At 46.5% G+C, this 14,164-nt stretch overlaps 1 protein-coding gene across 4 annotated transcripts in view; it reads right to left on the bottom strand.

Moving 5' to 3' along the window:
* Positions 1 to 14,164, bottom strand: part of NMT2 (N-myristoyltransferase 2) — a 75,306-nt gene that overhangs the window by 38,764 nt on the left and 22,378 nt on the right. For all 4 annotated transcript variants that reach the window (XR_002336350.2, XR_014817952.1, XM_021064837.2 and 1 more), the window contains exon 2: positions 2,867 to 3,002. Coding sequence is in view for 1 of the 4 variants with exons in the window: in XM_021064837.2 (XP_020920496.1) it covers positions 2,867 to 3,002 (136 nt within the window). In the remaining 3 variants the exon portion in view is untranslated. The remainder of the gene's footprint in view (positions 1 to 2,866; positions 3,003 to 14,164) is intronic.

Here is a 14,164-nt window from a genome sequence, read left to right as displayed (position 1 = left end):
CTGCACCGAATTTGCCATGGTAATTCTTTCTTCCTGCTATGAGTTAAATCCTCTAACACAAACATATCAAACTCCAACCATTTTGTGCCAAATATGCATCAACATCTTTGTTCCAAAGAAACCACTGGCAATTTCCACCTCCAACAAGAAGCCCTCAGAGTGGTTTCTGCCTCAGTAGTTTGACCAGCAGTCTGGACATGAAATTACCATTCATGAAATAGTCATAACCCTAATGTTCACTACGAAATGCTTTCTTTTTTAAAAACTGAAGGAGTTCCCGTTGTGGCTCAGTGGGTTAAGAGCCTGACTAGTACCTCTGAGGATGTGGGTTCAATCCCTGGCCTCACTCAACTGCGTTGCTGCAAGCTGTGGCGTAGGTCACAGGCGCAGCTTGGATCTGGTGTTACTGTGGCTGTGGCATAGGCTGGCAGCTGCAGCTACGATTCGACCCCTAGCCAGGGAACTTCCATATGCCACAGGTGTGGCAATAAATAGAAAAAGTAAAAATAAATAAATAAATAAATGGGAAAAAAAATTTTTTTAATTGAAGTCCACTTGATTTAGAATATATTAGCTTCAGGTGCACAACTTGGTGATTCAATATGTTTATAGGAGATACTCTTAAAGATTCAACTAAGTACAACTTACAAATCCATGGTGACAGAGCAGAAGGGAAAACTCAGCTATGATAAACTTTTAAATTTATCCATCCAGCTTCTCTGAGGCAGCACCAAACAGGGTGTTAAGAAAGGTGAAAAATGGGAGTTCCCGTCGTGGCTCAGTGGTTAACGAATCTGACTAGGAACCATGAGGTTGAGGGTTCGATCCCTGGCCTTGCTCAGTGGGCTAACGATCCGGCATTGCCATGACTTGTGGTGTAGGTTGTGGCTCTGGCATAGGCCAGTGGCTACAGCTCCGATTGAACCCATAGCCTGGGAACCTCCATATGCCATGGGAGTGGCCCAAGAAATGGCAAAAAAAGACCCCAAAAAAAAAAAAAAGCAAGGTGAAAATGTGTACTGACCCTGCATTACCTTCCCACTGTTATATCCCATGTGAGAGTCAGACCCACCTTTTTGTCCATACCTGCTTCTTGGGACATACTCAGAACCAGCTGTACTCTTGGCGCATGATTTTTCAATTTAACACCTTGGAAAAAAAGGTCCCAGTCCTTTATCACTTAAGAAGTGTAAAGAACCTAAGTGTCATGTTATCTTGGTTCTTGAACGTAGACTAGAATATACGCTAAGCACAGTTCATTGCAATGTATGGTGTTATGTCGAGCTGGCACCAGTTTAGGGAAAGGAGCCCCAGTTTTAAAAATGTAACGAAAAGCCCACATTAAAGCAATTATGGCTTATTCTTCACTAAAAAAGAGCAGAACTTTTCTACCAAAGCACGCTAGCAGTTCCTCCTGCTGCGCTTTTATAAGTGACTAGAGGGAGGGGGAAGGGCTCAACATCACCAGGGCTACGGAGATGGGTGGCAGCTGATGGTGTTGACAAAAGCGATAAGGAGACGGTCACAACCGTATTTAGTAACACCTCATTTATGTGATGAAGAATACAGTGAGAAATGGAAAAAAAAAAAAAATCTCGCAAACTTACGATGTACCTGGCAGGAGTTACCTTAGAACTGATGTCTGTGAATAGACTATTTATGACCTGAGAACCAAGCTGAAAAGCTAGTTAGGCTGATCTTCCTTGTCACCCCTCAAGGGGGGGTGGGGGTCAGGGAAAAATGGGAGCAAGGAATTTTCCTTCTCCGGGATTCCTGTTAACAGGTGGTAACAAAACAACAACAATAACGAAGTTACTTGCGAGACTCCCTCAAGGTCTTATGATGTAAACTTTGTGCAAGAAAAAAAATTTTAGACCCCACAGAACATGCACAAAGGTAACCATTGCTTTCTAATGGTTAGCGTATAAAATGCACGCAATGAAGATGGTCCAACTGCAACCCCCTTGCAAGCTGGGGAGAAGGCACTGCCTGCATTGCGCAGAGGCGGTGAGCTTAAGGAGGCACAGGGCCTGGCAAAGACACACAGCCCCAGAGCCCCGGGGGCCAGGGCTGAGTTCCTACGCTGTCCCATGTGCTACTGGACTTTCTTAGAGCTACAACAATCCGATCGTCTGTTTTGCTGTACTTCTCACTCTACCCCTTTGCGCTGTGAGGTGCTGGCATGGAGGGCTCTATGCTTCGCTGGGACCACTGCACAAGGGTGATAGGGGTGGCCCCAAGGGGAAGGGGCACCTGGCACTGGTACCTCCAGAGGCTTACAAGACACGGGACCTGGCCAGACAACGTCTGGTTTGGTCTAAAATGGATGTTTCTGTGGAGGGAATGTCAAGAGCTATTTCCCATGTGGCAGTGGGATTCAGGACAGCCACTGCAGGTGGGTCCTCTTCCAAGTCACTGTGAGACTTACTCAGGGCTGTTCCTGCTGCAATCTGTGGCCGGATGGTGCTATGCTACTCAGGTAATTAGACAGACACCCAGAAAAATGAAAGTGTGAATATCTTCTGAACAAAAAGGAATCAAATATTAAGTATAACTTTAAAAAAAAAAAACCCACAAACCTAACAAGGTCACACTAAGATCTTCTAGGACTACAACCTATGTACTGCTTTGCTGAGAAGATGGGAAAATGCAGGCCGAATCCACATCGGTGCAAAAGCCCAGCTAGGACCTCCTGGTTATCTGGGGAGGCTGTCAATTTCTGCAGGCATCAGTGCCACTCCAGACACAGTCACAGCAATGCCCTACCAACCCCTCTGACCTGGCAGGGCACTCAAGCTAAGCTGCACCGACCTGCCTGCACGTGCAAGAGATACCGCATGGAGGTTAAAACAAACTCGGTTCTCACTTTGGAAGGCTGCTGAATTTTAATCTCCTGGGAGTCAGACGCCGAGTCTGACTTGGTGCCTCCAGAATTCGGTTTCTCCTTTTTTCTCTTCTGTTTCTTCTTTTTCTTCTTGGCACCCAAATCCCCTCCGGGACTTCTGTTAGGAAAGTCACAGAGATTGTGAAAACAACAGGTTGTTATGTAATAAGTTTGAATAGCATGAAATTAACCATTTAGGAAAAACACATGTTATACACAGGAGGGAATGACTATTTTATGGTGTACAATGTTATGACTGTTAAGAAAAACAGGCGTTTCCACTGTGGTGCAGTGAGTTAAGAATCCTGCGTTTTCTCTTCAGCGGCTCGGGTTGCTTTGGAGATACAGGTTTGATCCCTGGCCCAGGAACTTCCATATGCTGTGTGTGCAGCCAAAAGGAAAAAAAAAAGAAAAAGAGGGAGTTCCCACTGTGGCTCAGCAGATTATGAACCCAACTAGTATCCATGAAGATGTGGGTTCAATCCCTGGCCTCGCTCAGTGGGTTAAAGATCCAGTGTTGCCATGGCTGAGGTGTAGATCAGCAGCTGCAGCTCCGATTCGACCCCTAGCCTAGCCTGGGAACTTCCATATGCCGCAGGTGCAACCCTAAAAAGCCAAAAAAAAAAAAAAAAAAGTAAAAAAATTCAGATAACCAAATATATTTTTCATGCATATTTGTACTTTTTGTTGTGTGGGTTTTTTTTTTCCCACATGCCCTCAGCATGTGGAAGTTCCTGGGCCAGGAACTGAACACACACCACAGCAGCAAGCAGCAACCCGAGCTCCTGCAGTGACAACTCTGGATCCTTAACCCACTGAACCCACCAGGGCTGGCTCACAGCTCCCCAAGCCCTTGGAATTTCCTAAGAGAACTTAAAGGTTTCTTTATGTCATGTTAAAGAGGTGACTTTTGGTAGCATTTAAGGATGGGGGCTGGTTGCCAGGGCAGCCAACCCTGTGAGAAAGTTGGAAATTTTGGTTCCACCCCCCTGACCTCAGGGAGGGCAGATAGCCTGGAGGTCCAATCAGACACCAATGGCCAATGATCTAATCAAGCAGCCTAAGTAAAGGAAGCCCCCATAAAAACCCAAAAGGGGGGGAGTTCAGAGGGCTTCCAGGTTAGTGAACACATGGAAGTTTGGAGAATGTGGTGCCTGGGCAAAGAGTGCAAGCTCCACGTTCCCGTCCCACACTTTGCTGTCTGCAGCGCTTCCATCTGGCTGTTCCTGAGTTATTTCCTTTTGTAGTTAACAGGTGATCTACTCAGTAAATGTTTGTCTGAATTCCACGAGCTGCTCTAACAAATTAATCGAATCTGCAATGAACATACAGGTGAGTGTATCTTTTTCAAGGGCAGTTTGGTCCAGATATATGCCCAAGAGTGGAGATTTCTGGGTCATATGGTAGTTCACACTATTTCCAATAGCCAACACGCGGAAACAACCTAAATGTCCATCGGGAGATGAATGGATTAATAAGATGTGGAATATATACACAAGGGAATACTACTCGGCCATAAAAAAGAACAAAATAATGCCATTTGCAGCAACATGGATGAAGAGCCTCTCATAGTGAGCGAAGTAAGTCAGAAAGAGAAAGACAAATACCGTATGATATCACTTATATCTGGAATCTAATATACAGCACAAACAAACTTTTCCACAGAAAAGAAACTCATGGACTTGGAGAAGAGACCTGTGGTTGCCAAGGGGGAGGGGAGGGAGTGGGATGGACAAGGAGCTTGGGGTTAGTAGATGCAAACTACTGAATCTGGAGTGGATAAGCAACGAGGTCCTGCTGTATAGCACAGGGAACTATATCTAGATGGAGGATAATGTGAGAAAAAGAATACATGTATGTATATAGGTGTATGTGTGTGTGTGACTGGGTCACTTTGCTGTATAGTAGAAAAATAACAGAACACTGTAAACCAACTATAAATCATTAAAAAATTAATTGAATCTAAGGAGAGGGGTCTTTGGAACCTTCCATCTGTAGCCTAGTCAGAAGCACACGTAACAAACTAAAATTGCAACGCAAGAGGCAATTGAGGGAGCCCTCAACCTGTGGAATCAGATGCTGTCTCTGGATAGACGGTGTCAGAACTGAGTTGAATTGTAGGACACCTGGCTGGTGTCTTGAGCATTGCTAGGTGTTATGGGGGGAGCCCCCACCCTACCCCCCAGCCCCACTGGAATTGGCTCCAGGAACCCAGAAGAAAATATGTCTACACTCAGTCACCCTGCAGGGTGCCTAGATGTCATTTAAGCAGGAAAACTGTAGCTATAAACTTTATCACAGAGATCAAACAGCTTTCATACTTATCACTGTTCCACGCATTTATTTTTTAGTCAGCCTTTTAAGGGAGGCTTACATGTTGTAAAATACATCATTATAAACATCTCTTAGGTACAACCAACCACTAATCTTGACACTACAGAACCAAAAAAAAAAGTGCTTCTCTACAGAGGAGGAAAATTTTCCTGATAAAGACTTTTATTAGTGGTATTAACAATAAAAAATTCTATGTGGAAAAAAAATGTTCACTGGTAAAACATTTCTTTTTGGAACCCCTGTCATCTCAGAGCTGTCATTTTCTGAAAAACCAGAAGACCCACAAGGAGATCTGAAGTGTCCATTTCTAGAGTTCCCTGGTGGCTGAGGGGGCTAAGGATCTGGTGTTGTCACTGCTGTGGTGCAAGTTTGATCCCTGGCCTGGGAACTTCTGCATGTTGCAGGCACAGCCCTCCAAAGTTAAAAAATAAGTAAAATTTCCATTTCTTTGGGCCTATACTACCAGAGTATTCCCAGAAGATAAATTCAACTTTAGAGTCAGAGGTTATAATTACATTATCACTTGATTCAGAAAAAAGTGATGGAAATAATCAGTTCTGTTCTACTGTTCTTACTTATTAGCTCTATCTGTTCCTACCTATTTTCTTTCTTCTTCTTCTTCTTTTTTTTTTTTTCCAGGGAGGCACCTGCGGCATATGGAAGTTCCCCGGCTAGGGGTCAAATAGGAGCCATGGCTGCCAGACTATGCCACCGCCATCCCCACTGCCACACGGGATCACAGCCACATCTGCAACCTACACCACAGCTCACGGCAACACCGGATCCTTAATCCACTGAGCAAGGCCAGGGAGCGAACCCATATCCTCATGGATCCTAGTCAGGCTCCTTATCTGCTGAGTCACAACAGGAACTCCTCTTTCTTGAACTTTTGCCTAATTATCAAGTACATACTCATTACACATGACACAAATGTCATTAATGTATTTTGGCAGAGAAAAATCCCCTCATGTTTCTGGCAGACAGAGGAGCCAGAATAACAGCCAATAGTGTTTCTGGTATGAATTCTTCTAAAATAGTCTTTCTTTATCTTCTTTTCTTTTTCTTTTTTTCAGGGCTGCACCCACGGCATATGGAGGTTCCTAGGCTAAGGGTCAGATTGGAGCTGCAGCTGCCGGCCTACGCCACAGCCAGCGCAACACCAGATCCGAGTCATGTCTGTGACTTACACCACAGTTCATGGCAACACTGGATCCTTAACCCAGTGAGCGAGGCCAGGGATGGAACCTGCGTCCTCTTGGATGCTAGTCAGATTCGTTTCCACTGAGCCACGATGGGAACTCCCGTCTTTCTTCTTTAAGCATGCTTTTGTTTTCACTACAAGTAAGTTTTAAACAAAAATTGCATCTTCAACAGACTATTTTGAAACTTGGCTTTTTTCCTCCTTCCACTCAACAATGTGCCTTGGACTTCTTTTTATGTCAGGATGTTTTGAGCTACCTCATTCCTTTTCAGCAACTAGATAGCATTTGATCGTGAAGTTCGTCATATTTTATGTAACCACTCCTACATTCAAACTGTTACTGCAGGAGTCCCCTGATGGCCTGGTGGGTTAAAGATCTGGCATTGTCACTGCTGTGGCTTGGGTCACTGCTGTGACACAAGTATGATTCCTGGCCCAGGAACTTCCGTGTGCTGTGGGTGCTGCCAAAAAAATGCTGCTGCCAAAAATATCCTGGTACTTCCATCTTTGTGCATTCACGATGCTATGTCCAAAAGTGCTAGTAGGGCCAAAATGCGACATCAGAGGGCATGCACATTTTTAGTTTTAGTTGCTAGGTAAGCCCACTTTAGGAAATACACCAATTTCCACTCCACCAACAGTAAATCAAACAGTTTCTAGTTCTGTATGTAAGAAGCTCACAAGTCACCACTCCATCCCAGCAGACTGAAAAATTCTTCTGAGATCCCTAAGAGAGGCAAGGACACAGGACAAACTGCTGCCCCCTAAGATTGGAGGGAGAGGCGAATACAGGCAGTTGCGGCTTCCGGGAGCAGAGTCTCCATGGGAACCAGGGCTCAGGCAGGCACACCTGGACTGTCATTCACGTGGTGCTAGAGGTGACAGGTGGACAAGTCTGAGAGTCACAACCTCAGCCACAGGGGTCTCTTGCACTTCCCTGAGTTTTAACACCCCCACCCCTGCCCGCGCCCCGGGAGCCCAATCAAGTTCCCACAGTAGACAGCAGAGAAAAATCCCCTGTTTCTGGCAGACAGAGGGGAAGCAGAATCATTTTTTAAAGTGACTTTCATTCCATTTTACTTTTTCTTTTTAGGGCTGCACCCAGAGCACATGTGACCAGGGGTCGAATCGGAGCTGCAGCTGCCAGCCCACACCAGAGCCACAGCAACGCCAGATCTGAGCAATATCTGTGACCTACACCACAGCTCACAGCCACGTTGGATCCTTAACCCACTGAGCAAGGCCAGGGATCAAACCCATGTCCTCATGGAGACTAGTAGGGGTCTTAACCCACAGAGCCACAAAGGGAACTCTTTTTATTTTAATTAGTTTCATTAAAGGTCTACAGTGACAGACTAGAGCTATAAAGATGAACACAGGCATTCCCGTCATGGCTCAGTGGTTAGCGAATCCGACTAGGAACCATGAGGTTGCGGGTTCAATCCCTGGCCTTGCTCACTGGGTTAAGGATCTGGCATTGCCAGTGAGCTGTGGTGTAGCTTGCAGATGCGGCTCGAATCCTGTGTTGCTCTGGCTCTGGCGTAGGCCGGCAAAACAGCTCCGATTCGACCCCTAGCCTGGGAACCTCCATATGCTGTGGGAGCAGCCCTAGAAATGGCAAAAAGCAAAAAAAAAAAAAAAAAGGAACACAGAGCTGGTCTACCCTTGAGGAGCTGACCGTCAAGTGGCGAGAGTGGACATACAGCTTAACAACTTCACAAGTGCTCTAGTACAGGTCAGAACTATATGCACATACAGGTCAGAACTATATGCACACTCCCCTCTTCCCTGCCATCTTTCTCCTGGCTTTTGGGGTGATCTGATTAATGATGCAAATGGGACCATATTAAGCCCTTGTTTGAAATCCTTTACTTGCTACTCCCCTGATTTCGGATGAAACTCCAAACAAGAGGAATCACTGTTTTTGTTTTGTCTTTTTAGGGCCGCACCCACAGCATATGGAGGTTCCCAGGCTAGGGGTCTAAGTGGAGCTACAGCTGCCAGCCTATGCTAGAGCCACAGCAATGCCAGATCCGAGCCACGTCTGCCACCTACACCACAGCACACAGCAGCAGAGGATCCTTAATCCACTGAGCGAGGGCAGGGATCAAACCTGCATCCTCATGGATGCTTGTCAGATTTGTTTCTGTAGAGCCGAGATGGGAACTCCAAGAGGAATCATTTCTGAAACAATCTAGACATCTGGTGCTTCCTAACACCCGTACCACAGCCTCACTGATCTGGGGAAGGGAAAAACTCAACTCCATCCCCTTTCAGCTGTCCTCTCCTGCATTTGCGTGGCCACCATGCAGAGGCACAGGGTCACTAAGAGACCTGATCACCAGCCCTTAAACAGCTTCCCGCCCCACCCCCCGCTCCCGCCCTCACCCCCACGTTACCAAAGCCTCTGCACAGCAGTTCCCTTGACTCAGGACATCATGTCTGGCTGCCCAGAAAAAAGACCACAAGGCACTCCAAAAGGCCAAAGATGCTGTCGGAAAGGACAGAGCATCAGAGCCCGACGTGGCACGGATGGCGGAACTGTCAGAGCGGGAATGTGAAATGTCCACGATTAACGTGCCAAAGGCCCAAGTGGATGAAGCAAGGGGCTTGAGAACGGTCAGGCAGCAGAGGGCAAAGAGACAGAAATCCTAAAAAGGAACCAAGAAGAAGCAAAAACCCTGCGACAGAAACGCAAAGCATCTCTGGGGGGCTTCCTGGTGGGCGACACGGCTGAGGATGGAATCCCTAAGCTTGAGGATGACAGCAAGGGAAACCTTATCTGGAAGCCCCCAAACCTGAGAAGCAAGGAGAACAAAGATGGACAAAACAATATCCAAGGACTGGAGGGACCACTGCGGTGGGGGGGGGGGAGCCCCGCGTGGTGGGAGTGGGGGGGGGTGCGTTGTGAAGAGAGAGAGAAACAGAAGCAAAGCGTGAAGCGATATTGGCAGGATTTCCTCAGGCCAGCATCAGGCAGTAACCCATAGATCCAAGACACTCACTGTAGATTCCACTGTCCCTTCTTTAATCAGGAGTGAGGGGCGGTGTCTTTTCATGTGTTTTTAGACCATTTACATTTCCCCATGAAGAGCTCATTCATGTATGTGTTCTATTAGCCATCTTTGAAAAAAACTGCTTTGTGGGTCCCCTTTATCAAAGCATGGACGGAACCTGTCATTTATTAAGAATTTTGGGGAGGGGGGAGGGAGGGGCTGCTAGATGTAAACTGTTAGACTCAGAATGGATAAGCAATGAGCTCCTACTGTACAGCACAGGGAACCATGCCCAATCTCTTGGGCTAGAACACGATGGAAGATAGAAAAAGCATGCATATGTATATATGACTGGGTCACTATGCTTTACAGCAGAAACTGAAGGAACACTGTAAATCAATTACACTTTAATAAAAACTATGTATATATTTTTTACTCCGGGGGAGTTCCCGCTGTGGCACAATAGGATTGGCAGTGTCTCAGCAGCGCCAGGACGCAGGTTCCATCCCCACCCCAGCACAGTGGGGTTAAGGGATCCAATGATGCCACAGGTGTGGCACAGGTCACAAGTGTGACTTGGATCTGACCCCTAGCCCAGGAATTTCCATATGCCAAGGAGTGGCCAAAAAAGGGGGGAAAAATTTATGCTGGGCACTTTAATCTCATTTAATCCTTATATTTTCATTCCACTGCTTAGTCTATTGTCTACTGTTTAGATTTGAAAATACTTTATCCAATTTTGTTTTTAGCTTTCAGCTTTATTTATGGTATTTTTTCCTTGTATATCCACTTAAAATTGCTGTGGGGTCTAATATTTAATTTTATTTTACCATGTGGCTTTTTGGCTTTTAAGCCTTGTTTACAAAGGTCTTCCCTATTCCAAAATTACATAAATATCCTTTTATAAGGTTTTCTCTTTTGGTTTTATGACATTTGGAAAAAATATTTTGCTTTCTAATTCATTTGAATAAAATGCATTCAATGCGAAGGACTGTGTTCTTACTTTTCAAAAATACATTTTAAATACAAGAAAGCCCCCTTATAACATAGTTTATTATCACAGGGGTCATGCTGTGTCACCCAAAGACTAACAAGCAGATATAACAAGAGAGGCAGGAGTTCCTATTGTAGCTCAGTGGGTTAAGAAACCAACATAGTATCTGCGAGGATACAGGTTCGATCCCTGGCCTCACTCAGTGGGTTAAGGATCTGGCGTTGCTGCAAGCTGTGGCATGGAACACATATGGAGCTCAGATCTGATGTCATGGCTGTAATGTAGGCCTCAGCTGCAGCTGCCTGGGAACTTCCATATGCTGCAGGTGCAGCCATTAAAAGAAAAAGAAAAAAACAAACAACCACAGAACGGAAAGCCAAACCTGGGATGGAGATGTAAGACCCATGGTTAGGACCTCAGAAAGATCTAGGTGGTGCCCCATGGACCATTCCAGACAAAAGGCCCTCTAAGTTTCTGAAGAATGTTCCTCTTCTTTCCTGTCTCTAAAAAGCACTGCTAGGAGTTCCCATCACGGCTCAGTGGTTAACACATCTGCCTAGGAACCATGAGGTTGCGGGTTCCATCCCTGCCCTTGCTCAGTGGGTTAACGATCCGGCGTTGCCATGAGCTATGGTGTAGGTTGCAGATGCGGCTCGGATCCAGCGTTGCTGTGGCTCTAGTGTAGGCCGGCGGCTACAGCTCCGATTGGACCCCCTAGCCTGGGAATCTCCATATGCCGCAGGAGAGGCCCAAGAAATGGCAAAAAGACAAAAAAATAAAATAAAAAATTAAAAATAAATAAATAAATAAAAAGCACTGCTTCTCAATCCTCCAGCATTCAGCCTCACAGAGAGACGAGGTAGAAAAAAAGCTTATCTTGATGAAGAGATTTGTGGGTATGGCTTTTAAGTGGATTATACATTGAAACAGGAAGCTCAGGACATTTTCTTTTTTTCTTTTTTTTGTCTTTTTAGGGCCTCACTCACTGAATATGGAGGTTCCCAGACTAGGGGTGGAATCAGAGCTGCAGCCACTGGTCTATATGCCACAGCCACAGCAATGCCAGATCCTTAACCCACTGAGCAAGGCCAGGGACTGAACCTGTGTCCTTACCAATACTGGTCAGATTTATTTCTGCTAGGCCACAACAGAACTCCCCAGGACATTTTTGAAAACAATTATATCAACTTGAAAGAGAACAGAAACAAAGTGCAAAGAGGCCTTGGAACCCTTAGTGTTTTACAGGCAGGAAGCAGATGGAGAAGATCACTTAGTCAGATGCAAGGTCAGTTTTCTTTTCAAAGGATGATTTAAAGAGCAGAACTGCGAGTTTCCATTGTGGCTCAGTGGGTTAAGAACAAGACACAGTGTCCATGACGTTGTGGGTTTGGTCCCTGGCCTGCTCAGTGGGTTAAGGATCTGGCGTTGTCACAAGCTGCGGCACAGGAGGTGCAGCTTGGATCCTGAGTTGCTGTGGCTGTGGTGTAGGCCTGCAGCTGCAGCTCCGATTCAAGCCCTAGCCTGGGAACTTCCATATGCTGCAGGTGCGGCCATAAAAAAATAAAAAATGGGCAGAACCGAACGGACAGAGGCCAGAACTACGGAGAACCCCATCTCCTAAAGATTAGGCCTGAACTCAAATCAAGGGATGGGTGCCATGTTCCTGGCTGGATTTCAGACCTGCTATGGACCACTGGCTGTGCGGGGCTGCTTCCCTCTTTGGAATGGAAACAGCCACCACAGCTCTCCTGCCTCTGTCCACCCTTCCATGATGGGCACGAGGGGAGCAGTCAACATACCTACTTGGTTCAAGGGTCCTGAGATGGACCTTCAGAGGCCTCATCCACACCTAGACTTGGTTTAGATGATGAGATCCTGGGCTTCACGCCCAAACCTCACATATAAGCCAAAACACGACAGGATGTGGAGAAGGGCCTCGGGAGGGCAAATGCATTCTACCTGGGGTAGAATGGAAATCATTTTTGGCCAGAAGATGCACCAATACGTCCTTAAAGAAAAAAAAAAAAATTATGGCTGCACCCATAGCAAAGGGAAGTTCCTGGGACAGGGATTGAATCCAAGCCTCAGAGGTGAGCTATGCTGCAGCTGTGCCAACACTGGATCCTTTAAACCACTTCGCTGGGCCGGGAAACAAACCCATGCCTCCGGAGCAACCTGCAGCTAGATTCTTAATCCACTGTGCCACACCAGGAACTCCCAATATGTCTCCAAAATTGTAAAGACTTCTCCCAAGGCAAGATGGACTCTAGGGCACCTCCCCTAGGACACAGATGGATGGGCTTGTGACTCGCTCACAACCAATCATTCACAACAAACGTGTCAGCATGTGACTTCTCAGTCTAGCTTCCACTCACTTCTCCTGGAATGTTCCCTTCATCTCCAGCCTTGAGCTCTACCTGCTAGTGAAGCCATGTCGTAGGCATGGTGGGTGAGCTCCGGGGCAAGAGCCAGCACCCCTGGCCAGCTACGTGAGCCACCATGAGCAGCCACTGCAGTGGAGCCACTGGCTGACTGCAGTCCCAGCTGAAACCTGATCATAAGCCCAAGAGACCCCCAGCCAGAATGCCCTCCAGCTGTGCCCTTTCCAAAATCCCAACCCATAGGATATGTGAGCATAATAAAAGGGCTGGCTTGTTAAACGGCAACAGTTATTGGAACATAAAAACACAGCATTAGGAGTTCCCATCGTGGCGCAGTGGTTAACGAATCCGACTAGGAGCCATGAGGTTTCGGGTTTGATCCCTGCCCTTCCTCAGTGGGTTAAGGATCTGGCGTTGCCGTGAGCCATGGTGTAGGTTGCAGATGCGGCTTGGATCCCAAGTTGCTGTGGCTGTGGTGTAGGCTGGCGGCTACAGCTCTGATTCCACCCCTAGCCTGGGAACCTCCATATGCCACGGGAAGCGGCCCTAGAAAAGGCAAAAAAAGACAAAAAAGACAAAAAAAAAATACAGCATTAAATAAAGCAATGTTCTATTCTAAGGAGCATACTTTTTTTTTTTTTTCTTTTTAGGGCTGCACCTGGAGCACATGGAAGTTCCCAGGCTAGGGGCTGAATTGGGGCTGCAGCTGCCGCCCTATGCCACAGCCAAAACCACACCACATCTGAGCTGCAGCTGCAACCTATGCCACAGCTCACAGCAGTGATGGATCCTTAACCCGCTGAGCAAGGCCAGGGATTGAACCTGTATCCTCAAGGATACTAGTCTGGTTCTTAACCTGCTAAGCCACAATGGAAGCTTTAGGAGCATGTATTCCTAAGACTACAGGTAACACAAAAATGGGAGGCCTATGGTAAATTAAATGAGACAGGGCCTGCTCAGTGGCTGGCAGGGAATAAGTCATTTAACGATAGGTACAGATACATTACACATTTAGGCGTGTTGCTTCCTCTGCCAGGACATCCTCCTCTCCTTCATTTCCTAGCAAATTGCTTGCTATTTAAGACTTAGGCCAAGAAGCATCTCTTCCAAGAAACCTTCCTGCCCCATCCTAATCTGAAACAGGTGCCCTGACTCAATGACCCTCCTGCCATCTGAGCATCCTCCCATCAGCACACTCAAAATGCAGTGTTCTTACCTGCTTTTCCCACGGGAGTGTATGCTGCCTAAGAACAGAAGGTCTCTCATTTCTCTAAACAATATGTGAAATAATAGAGAAAACACACATAGGTCTCTGATCCCAAACCCTGGCACAGAGTTCCTAGATCCTTGGAATTTCTGGCTGGTAGCAGTGTC

Source organism: Sus scrofa, chromosome 10 (genome assembly GCF_054392235.1).
Source record: "Sus scrofa isolate SSC_HxYL_T2T_F1_AM1 chromosome 10, Sscrofa_HxYL_maternal_Yorkshire_Landrace_v2.0, whole genome shotgun sequence".
NCBI lineage: Eukaryota > Metazoa > Chordata > Mammalia > Artiodactyla > Suidae > Sus > Sus scrofa.
The sequence above is the reverse complement of the archived record's forward strand: the minus strand, read 5'-3'. Positions and strand labels throughout refer to the sequence as shown.